Source organism: Ruditapes philippinarum, unplaced genomic scaffold, assembly GCF_026571515.1.
Source record: "Ruditapes philippinarum isolate M1 unplaced genomic scaffold, ASM2657151v2 ctg25_1_1_1_1, whole genome shotgun sequence".
Lineage (NCBI taxonomy): Eukaryota > Metazoa > Mollusca > Bivalvia > Venerida > Veneridae > Ruditapes > Ruditapes philippinarum.
Genome location: NW_026852675.1, coordinates 265344 through 281254, shown reverse-complemented (window position 1 = coordinate 281254; position 15911 = coordinate 265344). Strand labels below are relative to the sequence as shown.

The following is a 15911-nucleotide window of genomic DNA, read 5'->3' as shown; positions in this document are numbered from 1 at the left end:
AATATAAAGTAAAGAAAACATACAATGAATGTTTGAGCTGGTCAAGATATGCTTAACATTTTCTAAAACATAATCGAACACATATATAGAGAAATGATCATTATTGTTTTTACAATTTCAAACGTTTCATTTTTGAAGAAAGGGAGGTAATTAGGAACCTTTCACATGTCAATATTTACGTCTTAATCATCTTTTCATCAAGTCTTATAAAGGTATAAGTAGTATGTAACGCTGTACAAAGTTTGCTGAGGTCACCAGTGTTAGGCAAGGTACGAGTATACCGAATATCAAATAATAATGATAATTAATAATAATAATCAACATACTTAATGCGTAGTTGTATCAATAATTATCGACGATATAGCCGTAGTCTCGCAAATGTTCTTGAAAAAAAAAGCATTTTCTTGATCAAGCTTTTCACGATGTTCATTATATAATGTTTACTATCACTTTGCGCTTATTGAATTTAATGTTATTTGCTATAAAGTACAATGGTCCATTTACTTACCGCGATGCTCGATTCACCGATAGATTGACTCATGTCCGGTGTAACTTTTGCACAATTTCTGCGTTATTTTCACCTCTGGCATTACGGGATATTCATGGAGTAACAAAGCGGAGATAATTTGACATCAAAATGTATGTACTTGTGCTCATGTTTTCGGTGTTTTCGCGGAATATAGAATACATTTAAGGTCATCTCAGCGGTCGGTCTACATACCCGTATTTCCTGGAATACTGACAAGTCATCACGAATTTCTAGGCAAGTGACCGACAGCTAATTTCACATGATTTATGAATCAATGGTAGGAGACATATGATAATTTGGCTTAATGTTTGTTAAAAAAGCATTAATATTTCAGGCAAAGATAAAGTAAAACCTTTTAGCTATTATTGTTGATGAAATATGTATGATTTGTGTTTTACGTACCAACATTTATTGAAAAAAAGGACTTTAGATCCATTAGTAGGCAAAATGTCAAAACAAAAACATTTATTGATTTCATTTCTTAAGTGGGGTATTGATCCATTGTACGTATATTGGTTTCGTTTTAAGTCTTATAGAAGACTTTTTTATCCATAGCACAAGCATTAAAGCCACATTATGCTCCGCTTCAGAAAGAATTTTTTATTTTTATTTTTTTTATGTTTGCTTCTCAACAGCATTATATTATATGACTCTTTCATCATTTGAATTCCGTTTTATTTTTAATCTTGAGTAAAGGGCATGCATTAAACAGAACTGTATATTCCAATTTCAAATGTGATATAATGATGTTTTAGAATTCCATGTCAAGATAAGTGCTGTGACTTATTTAGTCCTTATTTTGAAGAACTTAAAAGTAATTAGCAAAAAAGCAAGACCGGCTTGCTCTTTTTTATGCATTTTGACTATGCAATCCCTTACCATTCATTTTTAAAGTACAGCTAATAAAGCAGGCTAGGAAAAAGAGAAGTGGGCGTGTGAAATAAGAACAAATTAAAATATCAGAAGAAAAAATCAAAAAAGCTCAAAACATTGACGCATATGCGTATATGTTGTGATGTACAAAGAGAAAGAAATGCAACTTATACCAGTAAATATTAACCTAAACCGCAGAAATAAAACCCGGAAAAGGTTTTTGCAAGTAAAAGCACCACGGCCAAGTATCTTTTTAAGGATACTTTTTGTTTAACGTCTCATCAATCTGGAACTACAGAGTCCGTGCATAAGAAAAGTAGGTCAAGGACGTCAGTTAGACACTAATAATTGCTGTTTAAATCGTTTATATTTTAAATTAGCATCTAATTACTGCAAAATGCACACAATAAAATATGAAATGAACCTCGTCGATGAAGATGGTGGTGATGAAGATGAATGTGATGATAATAATCATTATTATATTTTAACTATTAAAGATTTTGGAAGTCAGGAATTTATAATTGATGATGATGAAAATGATGATATTGGATTTCATGATGATTGACGTGAAAATGACTTTAATAACGATGTTGATGACGATGAAGGTGATGATTGTTGTGATGATGATGGTGGTGATGATGATTGTTATGATAATGATGATGATGATGATGTTGCTGCTGCTGCTGCTGCTGCTGCTGCTGATGATGATGATGATGACGATGACGATGTTGATGTTGACGATTATGATGACGATGATGCTGACGATGATGCAAGTTAACATTTTCTTGGCATCGACGTTGAATATCCTTTACCAACTTTATGACAGGAAGCTTTATTCGTTGAAGCGAGGTATGAAATTTGAAATACTTGCAGTTGTTAACAAATATTCCCGTTGTTTTTCTTGACGATCTTTATGTGGTATAGCGCTCAAGTGAGAGATATTTGTCGGGAGCTACATGTAATAGAAAGAGCATTGAAACACGATTAGTATTCTGACTGCGTAGCCCCCAGAGTATTAATCTGATTGCCTAGTGTTTGGATGTTATTTCTCTTTTGTATCATAGTCAAACATAGTAACACGTTCCTTGTTGTCACAATATGAAACCCCAGAAAAAAGTAACCAATGAACGAGCATTTGAATATGATATTTCTATCGCTTTCCCTTTCTCTGTCCCAAGCAAAAATGAGCCAATCAATGGGCATGCTCTGGGGTGCGGGAAAGTTATACCTGCAATCCAGTTAATGCGCTATGCATGTATATGCATGCGATTTAACACTGACACATTTTCAACAGAAAAGTCCCACAACTATGATACCAGTTTGAATACAAGTAATTTGCCATTTTGAAACTGATTTAAGATATATACAAAAGTTTCAACTGAAAACAGGAAATTATTATTTAATGATACCATTTGCGCATGTCAGTTTATCTATGACGAGTTTAACTTTATTAATAATTCAACTCTGTTGGCAATACTTGAATAAACAGAAAAATATACAAAACGCGATGCACGAAATTTTGTTTAAGGCACAAGTGTAATTCATTTAACTGAAGGACTCATAGGCAAAAATGAAAATGTTTTCATATTTCATTTGTTTTTATATTTTCAACTTTGCAAATAGTTTTACTGACATTCAAGTAAACGGGATTTCATTTAGTTATACGCTCTCCGGGACAACAAAGTGTAAGGAAGGGGACACTCGTTTTGGCTTTTACAAAGGCATTTCTATTAACGATTGTGTTCTTGAATGTGGATTACGGCCCCATTGTAAAACATTGAATTATGTTAATAAGTTAGGTATTTGTGAACTTTTCTTACTAGATTCAAGTTTGAAGGATTTTAGAAACGGCACGTGTATGCGAGTGAAAAAATCGGACATCATTTTTCAGACGGTATGTCTTAGTTTGACTTGAAACACAATACACATCCTAAGATACAATGCCACTTATGTATGCGCCGAAATATAATACCATCATGCAAGGGCAAAGCTCCTCCGCCACATGCTAACCCATGCAGGCGTTTCCCTTCACAGCCACGCAAGCGCACTTGCGCAGCTACATGGTAACACATTCATGTTGGAAGCTACTCATCCATATATGCACGCACGGAACTACAAATTCACACATGCACGCGCGTAAAAACACAGCCTCAAGCATACGCCTGAAGGTACAGAGCCAAACATACACTCGTACACGTACAAAGCTATACAGTCACGCTCTGCTTTTTCATTTTGAACACGTAGCTATTTGTTTTCTTTTTGTTTAATTGTTATTTTTGTTTTTTGTTTTTGTTTTTTATGTCCTTTTTGTGAATATTTCAACTAAGAGCTCTGACAAAAGCTACAATATATAGCAGGACTTTCCTAGGTAGGATCGGTCCCAGCTTTACACTCCTTAAGGTTTTGTGCATGCAACATCATATATCATCAACCACTAATTATATTTGCTAGTAACGTCATACATCTTTTAGAAATAATAATAGGAGGTCACTTGTGAAGGGACATTACTCTAGTATAGATTGAAATGGACATATGGCACTTTTTGAACTTAGAACATTTTTGGTTAAAGTCTTGCATGCAATGTCATTCTTAAAAACTACTTAAAATATTCTCTAGAAACTGAATGCATGTTTTGGGGTTTTTTATCCTTAGGTTGGGTCACTATTTCGACAGAAATTACACCCTTTTTGAACTTCAGAAATAATCATTAAAAGTTTTGCATGCAACATGATTTTGATGGAATTCTAGCTCCCTTCTTTAACTTAGAAAATTATTGGCTACAGTCTTGCATGCAACATCAATCTTAAAATCTACCAAAGTTTAATTCACTAAAATTCGGGATAATAACTAGAGATAGCTTTCAAGGTCCGTTACACTATAATGGGTTTTAACAGAATTATGGTCCTTTCTCAACTTTAAAAAATCTTGGTTAAAGTTTTTCGATCATCATAAATCTTTCTAACTATTCAGGGTATTCACTTGAAACTAATGCATTTCTTTGGGTTATAATTGGAGGTCACGTTCAAGACTCATCACTCTGACATGGATGTTAACTGGATAATGACAGTTTGTTAAATAAGAATTTTGGGGGGTTTTGCATGCAACATCAATCGTACATGATGTTACTAATTAGGGGCCAGTAACACAGACGGTCGGACCCCAATCGGTCATATGATTATAAATTTACTCGCTGTTATGATCGGTTGTCATGCGTGATTTTATTTCTGGTTTTCTGTGTAAACGGCCATCGGTGACAGAAAGCAAACTCAAACGGGGTTGGATCGCTGATAAAAATGCTTAAATACAATCGGTTTTTATCGTTTGTAAATCGAAGCTAAATCGGGCGCAACGCTGATTAATCGGTGGTTGATAGCTAGTCATCAGTGGTTAAACACTTTCCGTCAGATATGGCCGGTGATTCATATTTGGTCATCTTTGTCCGATCGGCGATATCGGTGATTAAGAGCTTAAATATCTCGTGATATCGGTTGCTGACGGTTACTTGTAAAATATTTTCACCGATCTAGAAATTTAAACATGTTTAAAAATCCCAATCGGTAATTTTTCACCGATGAAACTTATCTTTCCCCAATAGCAGTTGATAGGTGGCAAACAAGTGACCAATAGGTGATATCAGTGTTAAATACGTTGTCATCGGCTCACTCCATAATTTGGCTCACAGAACTACCGATCAATCACCGATTGCTCTGTGTAACTGGGGTGTTACCACTAAGTATTTGTGATTTGAACCAACAGTTAAATAATTTAATTGAGGCAAAAGTATAAGAAAGATCTCAATACAAATGATATTTGATTTTTTGTCTAAAGTTTTTTAGTAAAGTACATTTATTAATGTGTTTAGAAAATCACTTGTCATTATTCCATAACTTTAAATTCAATTCAGAAACCGTGTGGTGAATGAATAGAGGCCAAGTTTGCGATTTGTCTACGAACAGATGCCTACAAAGTGGTAAATAACTTTAAGAAGTATTTAATTGAAACTGATTTGTTTCTTGATAGAATTTGATCTTTTTTTCTTAATCAAAAAGCACTTGGTAAAGCGACGCATTGAAAAACTTGGAACTACTTTGTTTGGAACTAATTTGTTTGAAAAGAAAGTACAATAAAGTTTTCTTCCATCATTGCCAAAAATTCAAACACTTATATCTTAAATAAAACCAATAACGATGTATCTCATCAAAAAGAAAATGTTGTTTTGTCATTATTAACCGCAGAATGTGTTAATGCTACTCAACCTGCCAATGTAAAAGTGTTAAGCAATCTTAGAGGAATAGGTGACGTCATACGGTACAACTGTGACGTAGGATACACAGAGATGCATGGGAAACCTGTTGTCGCCAAATGTCTTGAAAATGGAAAATGGAATGCTACTGTACAGTGCTTAAAGGGTTAGTATAAGTTATCTTGATATGGTTTACATGAGAATAGCTTGTGCTGACATTCATATGGTATATAGTTACTACAATATCGTAAACTTGTTCTGTTCAGTCGAAGATTGTTTTACAAATCTTTTAAGTTATAAAGAATAAGCTTCCCCACTTTCGCTGATTAGATAGCGGGTATTCAGTTACTAACCATTCTGGAGTTTGAGTGACTAGATAATTATAATGACGTACGAAACTCCCGGTAAAGACTTTAGCCAGCCTTTCCTATTCTCAGTTAGGTTGATTTGCTTTGAAACACTACATGAGTTATTTTTTGTAAACCAGATCAACAAGTGTAGAGCTACCACCCTCCAAGTGTAGCAGTTGTAAAGTCAGTCTGCCAAATTGCATACTATTATAAATACTTGAAAGGTCCATAAGAAGACTGAGCGTCTTTTAGTTACGTCTTCAAATTTCAAACACGAAAGCTAATACTTACTAGTTTAATCAAAAGATAAAATAAACAAAATAACATGATAAGTCTTCGCTATTCTTAAGTTAAATGAAGGGGACTCATATTAAAAATTCAGACTTTGTACTTCATATAAACTGTCTTCAGCGTCGTTTATTTAACAATCAAATACTCTATCCAAATAAACTCCAGTTTATACAAAAAGTCATCCTAGTGGAGGGAGTCTTTTGGTGCCTAATGTGCGAAAATTCAATTATAGCGGGAGACAAGGTAAAATCACACACCTTCCGTAAGTAATAAAAGGAACGAAGTGCTAAGAAACATCCGAATTCAAGCAGCACCCTAAACCACTCTGCTACGGACGCCATATAGTTTTTTAATATATAATTCATAACTTTTAAAAGGCTTTCACATAAAAATATCGTACATTTCAAGATGATAAATTATTCAAAGTGTTTTAACAGATCTTTGTATTGAAAGATTTTTCATATAGCTGTAATGGCAATCCACAAGGGTTGTTATACCTCAGAAACAAATAAATTTAAATCTTTAGAAAAGGGCATACATGAATTTTACAATGTTTAAATGATTTTAGCGAATGTTAGATGCTTGTTACCTGAAGAAAGTAGCGATAAATGCTAAATTATTTGACATAAAAGAAGCAAAACATAAACAAAGAAGTAATTTGTCTTCCATACAAAATACTAATTCACTCTAACTGAACTTATTGCTAAAAAGCCACAGATGAAAATGATGGTTCAGGTAATTGGCCAATGAGTATATTTTTGGATACTAGAAAGTACACTAAAATTAGAAAGTTTTTGAAAAAGAAAAGTAAAAGCTTTTCTGAGGCATAATAGGTCTTTAAGATTTTTGTCAAAGATAGATCCATTTTGTTTCTTTCATTTTAATGTGTTTACATATTTTCCTACGTTTATGGAAAGAATTTGCAGAAAAAAATGATATTAATTTTCTGTTAAGTGCTTATTGTCAATGGGGAAACATTTTTAGAATATATCTCTTTTTTTACCTGTTTAAACATGTTTTTAAAATCCTGGGAATAGCAAATATGAATGCACTTACATGTCATAAGTGAACACTCTTATTTATAATAGATACACTAAAAACTGATAAAAAAATTTCTCACAGCAATTTCACAAAATGGTATATTCGAATCTCTAAAATCCGTGAAAACTGTATCCCTGTGATTACTAGTAAGTGTAACGATTTTTCACTGTTCAGTATGTGATGAGCCTTTCATCAGAAACGCCGCTATATCCAGTGGTGGAACAACTGAAGGATCAGTCAGAACTGTGACGTGTAACGGCCAGACAACGATTGATGTCAACACTGTGACGTCAGACATTGAGTGTATGTCGGATGGATCCTGGAATCCGGATATCACATGTACCAAGTTTAACAGTAAGATAAATTTTAGGGTGTTAAATGTAGATAAAAGAGAAATTATATGATGTCTTTTTTGTTTTGTGAATACTGCATGTTTTGTTAGATATTTAACAGTTCAAATAACGTATATTTTTTCAGAATGAAATATAAACGTTAAGCATAGGGTAAAGTTGATAAACTTGTACGTATTTACAAAATTAAATTGGTCAAGAGCGGCGCAGCCATACGTACTTATAAATTTTAACCAGCTTAGTGTTATTATTTTTTAAAAAACTGTCGATTTACTATGATGTTCTGTTCTATGTTGAACATTTGAAGTTATGACTGTTTTGTCCAAAGTAATGTCTTTTTTGTTCGAGGTTTAATATTTTATGTCAGGTTGGTCGAATGTTTATTTTTTTTTATTTAAGGTGATGTATATTTTGATCAAATTTTTATACATCAGAGCGTGTCCCTTAAATTTAATCGAGCTTTGTTAGTGTAAGGGATGCCTGATTTGTCCACAGTTACACTGTTTAATTCTTAAATGATATCTTTTGGTCGTACCGCTGTACTGTAATACTTTGTAATACTGTTGTATTTCTTTATTTTAGGACGATTTTGTTTCGGTTGTATAACTGGGTTCAACGTTTATTGTGATGTAACATCTTATTTAAATGTTTTTTTCTCTTTTAGTTCTAAATATAAATCTGTGTTTATTTGCGAATTATTGGTCTTTGACATTGTGGTTTTTAGGTGTAATATTTAAGGTTGTAGCTGGGAATGGGAAAAGCGCACTTAATGCCTGGAGAAACGGTACTGAATCCACAAGTGATAAGTCATGCAGAAACATTTCCAATACGAATTGCACCCACCATTACAGAGATCCAAGAATTGACGAATGGGATACTTTAAATGTTACAAAGGTAAAGTCGCTGTGAAATTACATACCAAACACAAAACAAGCAATTGAACCTGTCATACATTTACAGTGATTTAAGGAAAACAATATTGTGTTAAATTCGTTTCAAATACATTTTCGACCGCATAATCAAGATAAATCAAGATAAATACATCAACTTTAAATTGCTTTAGACTCCATAATGAAACTTTTATTAAACCTGTATTTGTATACTGTTTTATTCTTCTTTCATAAAACCATACCTTGAATCCTGTCTTTCTATTCTTTACATTTATATTACGTCACATCGTCATGTTCAATGTCATAATATCAGTTGTTGAAGAGCTCCGTCTTTTTCATTTTTAAAAGAATTTAGCAAGCTCGTAAACAGTTATCAAACTATTATTTTCACAAAAAACAACTAACTAAGTATGTGAATGTTATTTTTCTTTCATTTCATGCAGTATCATCTTGTTTGCAACCGGTTTACAGTTAGTCCAGCATGGCATGTTTTATTGTAAATTCAAAAACTTTTCACGACCCATTTACTACTGTTTGTTCAATTATCTGAAGTCCTGTTCTAATAATAATGAGTTCATATCTCAAAGATAAAAAACAACATAAAACTGTTTGATCAGAATTGAAAAGTTATTAAATCTATTTAATTTTAGGTTAGATATTCCATTTATAAAAACGCCACTGAAGTTGCTTGGGTAGACTTCAACGGAACCGGAAGCAGTAAAATGGATTGGTTCCAGAAAGAACGTGTAATTGATTCAAGCTATACTGATTTGACCCAAACGTCAAGAACTAATTATTTTGGAATTGTTCCTGGTGTTTTGTGAGTATTTTGAGTAGATACGTTTTGTAACTTTAATCTGTTGCTATGGCTTTGTCTTTTGTTTATCACATGAGAGCACGGCGGTATACATAGTATGTCATTTATTTTTTGTTACTCATAGTTAAGCATATATCTCTTTGAATCTTATTATTTATGGTATGTAACAAATGTTGCCAAATAAAAAATGAATATTTGTGTTTATGTTAATCAGTGCTGTTAATCACGACTTAGGCAAGACCCCAAGGCTAAATATACTTAGCATAATATACTGAAGTGTGATTATACCTGAAATAGAGAAAGTGAACTCACTCAGAATCCTTTTTTGGGAAAATGAAATGAGAAATACTTGTGACTCCACGTCTATTTCATTTAGAAAAAAATATGATAAAAATGTAATCATGTTAGTAAATATTGTTTCTGAATATCTGAATCAGTTACATTTTATTTCCATGTGTGATTTGAATTCCCGTAGATAGTGCGGATGATTATTTTTAATGATAGCTACTGACGTCACTTCCCCCTTCCTGCAATTTATCTATCGTTGAGAACATTTTCCTTAGTATACTAGTCTCCTAGCAAAACTTTTATAAACCGTCAGATAACCCACTTTTGACCAGTAGATTGGCATTACCAGAAAGCAGGCCTAGACTATTGAACGATGTTTTAGTATATATGTACTTGTGTTTCATAACATTTATATGTGACACATATAACGGTCAAATATCGTTAATGCATTGTGTGGAAATTATATTAGCTGTTTGTACATTTTCTTTAAAATAAAGCAACATTATGCTTAGTTTATGATAGAATTTTGTACCTTTACTTGCGTTTGTTTTATACGAAATTAAATGTGGCTGTCGCGTTTTTAGCAGAACAAGGCTTATAAGAAATAGTATAAATCAGGGGAAAGTGTGCTGACGTACGTTATTGCATGCTCACATAAACCAATACCCGCTTATTTGTAAAGCCTATTATTATTTAATATTCTTCTACCTTTAGAAAAAGACACTTCTATGCCAGTGCTTTATTTAACACTTGTGAAGGGGACAAACTTTGGTTTTGCACTATTGACGGAGAACCGGTTTGCTGGTATGACCATGGAGCTATACCAAATATTATTTATTCAACCCGCAAGACAATGGTCACCTCAACACCAGGTATATTAAAAAACAACGTTTACTTGACTTTGTTATCAATGGTACACAGCTTTAAAACCGAACCTCGTAATTAATCTGTCAGCATGAATAATGTGTGACAACTTATGCATCAAGTTTTGTTCTTAAATAATTTTGTCACATTTCATAGAATACAAAGTTTTAGTTTCTGGATCCAATCTTTACTTCAATTATTGCTTTAAAAAGTTTTGCACTATAGACTCCTTGTGCGATGACGCGTTGTCTGACATAGACCAAACATGTTGCGGGTATTTTATTTTCGAAAATATTCGTTTAGTTTTCGGCGAACTTGTTAAATTTCGCATTAACAGATTTGTCTTCAGGAACAGCAACTTATATGGCCGGAACTTGGGTTGTAAAGAAACTAGTATAATTGCTTTCTTTATACTGATGGACATTTTTGCAATTTATGGTCTTTTGTCAGACTTGGAAGCCAAAATTTTGTTTTGGTCAGGTGTTTGTTTTGGCTTATGAAAATTAACCCATGTTTCGGTACCGGTGACTATATTTACAAACGACTGTGCATTCTAATTTGGATACTATTTATGCAACATCTTAATGCCTTGCACGCTAGTCATTTTCTGCTCATCTGTCAGCCAATTGGTACTTCATTGACATGATGAAAAATCGATAAACAACAAGAAGGCACATGAATTTTTTTATCTATTTATTATCTTACACAAATACTTTATAATGTAAAAGAAGAATAGTTGCATATAACTTATAGATTAAATCACTATAAGGTCAATATTTTCATTTATATTTTTTGATACAGATGTATGCTCCGTTGCCTAATTTATGACTGTTTTCATTTTTCACTGAAAGTCCGCATCGTAGCTAAATGTATGCCCCGTTGTCGAGACAAAACAGAAAGTAGACAGATTTCGACACGACAAATCCACAGAAAAAATGTCGAAATTGATGATTTTGTTTATGCATGTCCTGTAATAAACAAGTGTATTCACTTTAATGTAAAGTGCCTGTTGTGTGAAGATTGACTAAAATTTTACCATTTCTCTCGGTTCGAATTTCAGGTGCATTTATGCAGCAAAATATTTAGTAAATAATTCATATAAACATATCTGACATTCCGTGTGAACATATTGATGTTAAAGCGCATTTATTTTATTTTTTTTATTCATGTATGGATGGAATCACCGTAACACGGAAACTATATACACTTTTACGTACCCGATAGTCTCATATGTTTCACTTACTTAACGCTGTGTTTGTACAACACAAATGACGTCCACGGATGTGCAAAACCGTTATTATTAAGCCAGATCAGCGGCATGGTCATGTGATAATCTAGGAGCTATTTAAAACGTGTTGTGTCACAAAGCAATGAAAGCAACGAAATTTTTTTAATTTATTGAGCGAAAAAAAATTATTAAAACAACCAAAAGAAAAGTATTATGTCTTTGATGAATAAATAACTATGAGAGTTTTATCTATAACCATGACGGATGTTGCGCTGGGATGAAAAAGAATTGATCATCGACTTATAGATATATACTAGTTAATCGTCTTTAAAAGGGTAAAACTTCTTGTTTACAAAATATACCTATATTTAAAGAATCACAAGCCATCAATATACACTCATTCGTTCGACTATTAAAACCAAATCCTCTTTTATCGTTTCAGGAGATGTCAAAGAACTGGATTTTGCTGATGCCGCTACAGTGACAATAAATAACTGAATTGTTGACCAATTTCTGTTTGCTCACTCTTGCCTTTGTGATGGGTGATGATATGTCCGTCGTCCGTCGTTTTTCGATACCTAAAATTTATTTAAACAACATTTCTTCCTAAACTATGAGGTTAACATTGACTAAACATAACATGCATCTATCTTTACATTCATAAGTTTCAGTTTTTATTTCCAGCACATAGGCCAAGGAAGCAATTCTACTTACAAAATAATGATATGCTTTTTTGAAAGACTGCGTGTCCAGTCCAAAACTTTGTCATTTATGACTGGATTGTGAAATAAATTTGCATTATTTTGTAGAAATTGAGTTAATGTGTCGCACGCTAGACTATGGTTTTTAGCTCAAAGATCTAAAACTAAATTTACTTGATTTAAAGGCCATTCGAATGTGATTACATTTGGCATTTATCTTTCACTGAGTGCCCAAATACGCATGAGAAGTTATACCGATTAGTTTTGTAAAATTAATCTTTAAGGGAAATAATCCAAATAAATACAATGTAAAACCTGACATCATTAATTTCCTTAGGACCTCTTGTCGTGTGTTTGAATTTATGAAATAATGTCAATATAGATTTAAGTTCTAGGTGTGTTGACGATGTTAATTATATATATTAAGTATAATAGAAGTGTCATGACAATAATTGTAGATAAACATTTCATTAATTCAAAATGCATTGGTGTGTATGTGTAAGTGTTGGTGTGTGTGTGCGTGTGTGCATGCATGCGTGTGTGTCCAGTCAACAATCCTAACAATCTAGGATGGAATTTTACGTACCTTTGTAAAATGTTTTGTATTAATTAAGTAAACGCGAAATACATAAGATTAATAGTTCAAAAGTTAGCATATGATTGTGGTATGTGCTTTAATGATTTATTCATATGTATAATTCGAAATATTTATAGTGTTGTGATGGGTGGTTTTGTGTGGATGTTTTGAAATAACCGAACGTTATAGCATGTATTTTGTATAACATAGCTAGTTCTTATTATGGCTGCAAAATGTATTGTTTATATTAGTCATGATTTGCTATTTATGAATGTATGTACGAGTATATGAATATTCATTAATTATATCATAGTTTGGGGACCTTTCTGTTGAAAATGTGACATAGTTAAATCGTATACATATACGTGCACAGTGCGTTAACTGGAGTGCATGTATTAGTTATCCACACTCCAGAGCATGCCCATTGATTGGTTCATTTTGTCCTGGGTTTACATATTGTAACGACAGAGAAAGGAATAGCGATGGAAATATCATATTCAGATGCTCATCCATTGGTTACTTTTTTGTGGGGTTTCATATTGTGGTATCAGGGAACGTGTTTTTTATGTTTGACTATGATACAAAAAAGAAAGAACATCAAAACACTCGACAATCTGATTTATACTCTGGGAGCTACGCCCCCTCGTAAAAATCAGATAGACTCGTGTTTCGATGTTTTTTCTATTACATCCCTTAAAATGTATTTATTTAAATTAAACCAATTTATTGATGAACATCTGTTAAGTTAGATACTTGCCTGAAAGTATTGAACTAATGTTGATATAATTTTTCGTTTGTTTTAATGTTTTTGATACTTCCTTTTTATGATTATTGTTTTTATTATTGTTATACATATAGTTCGTAAAGAAAAGCTTGAAGTACTAATTTTGAATGAGACTAAAAAAAGTGTTTGAGCACCAAACTACTTATCGTACTCCGGTATATACAGAACAAGGCGCTTTAATGATTAAATGCTTAAATCTCGCATTTTCAACCGCCGAAATGCACATAAAATGTCTAATTCATCTCTTCACACCTATATATAAATATATATATGGTTTGGCCACGAGTTACTAAGTCGATTTAGTTATCTCATGGCCACGACTTAGCTATCTCGTGGCCACGACATAGTATCTCGTGACCACGACATAATATCTCGTGGCCACGACTTAGCTATCTCGTGGCCACGATTTAGTAACTCGTGGCCACGACATAGTATCTCGTGGCCACGACTTTGTAACTCTTGGCCACGACATAGTAACTCGTGGCCACGACATAGTATCTCGTGGCCACGACTAAGCTATCTCGTGGCCACGACTTAGTAACTCGTGCGCACGACTTAGCTATCTCGTGGCCACGACTTAGCTATCTCGTGGCCACGACTTAGTAACTCGTGGTCACGACATAGTATCTCGTGGCCGCGACTTAGCTATCTCGTGGCCACGACATAGTATCTCGTTGCCACGAGATAAATAAAAACACACTAATGTCACCTTTGTGTCACCATAGAAATGTCCATCAAACATTGACAGAAGAAATATGTTTGTACTGTAAAAATGATAAGTATTTTAAAGCAAATCATGATCATTCAGTTTAATGTAGACTGATTCTAAAGATGTGGAGCCAAACTTTGATAACAAGAATGTATGCAATAATCTTCCTTAATATGGAGATTTCTATAATTCACGTTAGGCTAATTTGAATTTGATAAAGAAAGGAACACGATAGATCAACGGTATGAACCTTATGGTGTCTCACATTTATTATTAAAGACTTTGTTTGTATCGTTATATTGTTGTCATAGAAATTGTGGCGTCCCTATAGCAAAAAAAATGATACCTTTTAGAAATCAATATATCCGTTGAAAACATGAAGATGACCCCCACCTCATTGATTTAAGATAAAGGTAATGTACTTCATATTTTGCTACAAACCATTTACATGTAATTTGTTTTGGTATACCGATAACATAGCCTAAAGCTGGCAATAATATTGTATACATGAAGACATTATGATAACGTATTGAATTCAAAGCTTATATTATCTTGTTAAACAATGCTCTACATCAAACCTTATTTCAGTCTACAATATCTGCGTAAGCAAAAAATCTTATAAAATGAAAAAAAACAAAAACAAAACAAAAAAAACCACAAGAAATATTGGTTAGAAAAAATATCTCTTAAACTGAAATACACCCAAAACCAACATTATATAACCACATGTTTGTGCAAATTATAAGCGTACTTTGCTTCGTAATAATTAACACACTTATGGACCAATAAAATGTGCTATAACGTACAAGAAACACACTTGCTGTAACAAAAGTTATCATAAGAACTCTATGGCATCTTCAGAGTTATCACAAGAACTCCGAGACTTTTAAAAGTCGGGCCTTGGCTTTACGTTTGCAACTTTCCATTACAATAAGGTAATTTAGTATGGCAACGAAGAAAATCACAGATGAAAGATCAAAATGTACAAAAGAGCAAGTGAGCCGCGTCATGACAAAACCAACATAGTGGGTTTGCGACCAGCATGGATCCAGACCAGCCTGCGCATCCGCGCAGTCTGATCAGGTTCCATGCTGTTCGCTATCAGTTTCTTTACTTGTTATAGGGTCTGTAAGCGAACAGCATGGATCCTGATCAGACTGCGCGGATGCGCAGGCTGGTCTGGATCCATGCTGGTCGCAAACCCAATATGTTGGTTTTGTCGTGACGCGGCTCAAGTACATTTTTTACTCAAAACTATCAGATTTTAAACAAAAGGCGATGAAAATGGCTATAATTCTTTGTTCTGGCACATAATACAATATGTAAGGCAAGCTTAATCATCAAAGTAAACTCCTCATTTAAAATTTAAAAAAATT

The 15911-nt window shown here is 33.3% G+C and overlaps 1 protein-coding gene across 1 annotated transcript; it reads left to right on the top strand.

Moving 5' to 3' along the window:
- Window positions 1–2121: 2121 nt before the first annotated feature.
- Window positions 2122–15189, top strand: LOC132720794 (uncharacterized). The gene is made up of 7 exons (XM_060705012.1): window positions 2122–2251; window positions 5638–5811; window positions 7502–7681; window positions 8402–8571; window positions 9218–9387; window positions 10387–10544; window positions 12207–15189. The coding sequence occupies exons 1-7, from the start codon at window positions 2122–2124 to the stop codon at window positions 12260–12262; spliced, it is 1038 nt and encodes a 345-aa protein (XP_060560995.1). The 3' UTR covers window positions 12263–15189.
- The last annotated feature ends 722 nt before the right edge of the window (window positions 15190–15911 follow it).

Coding starts and splice junctions, on each gene's coding strand:
- LOC132720794 (XM_060705012.1), top strand. CDS start 2,122: ATGACGATGTTGATGTTGACGATTATGATGACGATGATGCTGACGATG. Junction 2,252..5,637: donor GCTTTATTCGTTGAAGCGAG/GTATGAAATTTG, acceptor TATTAACCGCAG/AATGTGTTAATGCTACTCAA. Junction 9,388..10,386: donor GGAATTGTTCCTGGTGTTTT/GTGAGTATTTTG, acceptor TTCTACCTTTAG/AAAAAGACACTTCTATGCCA.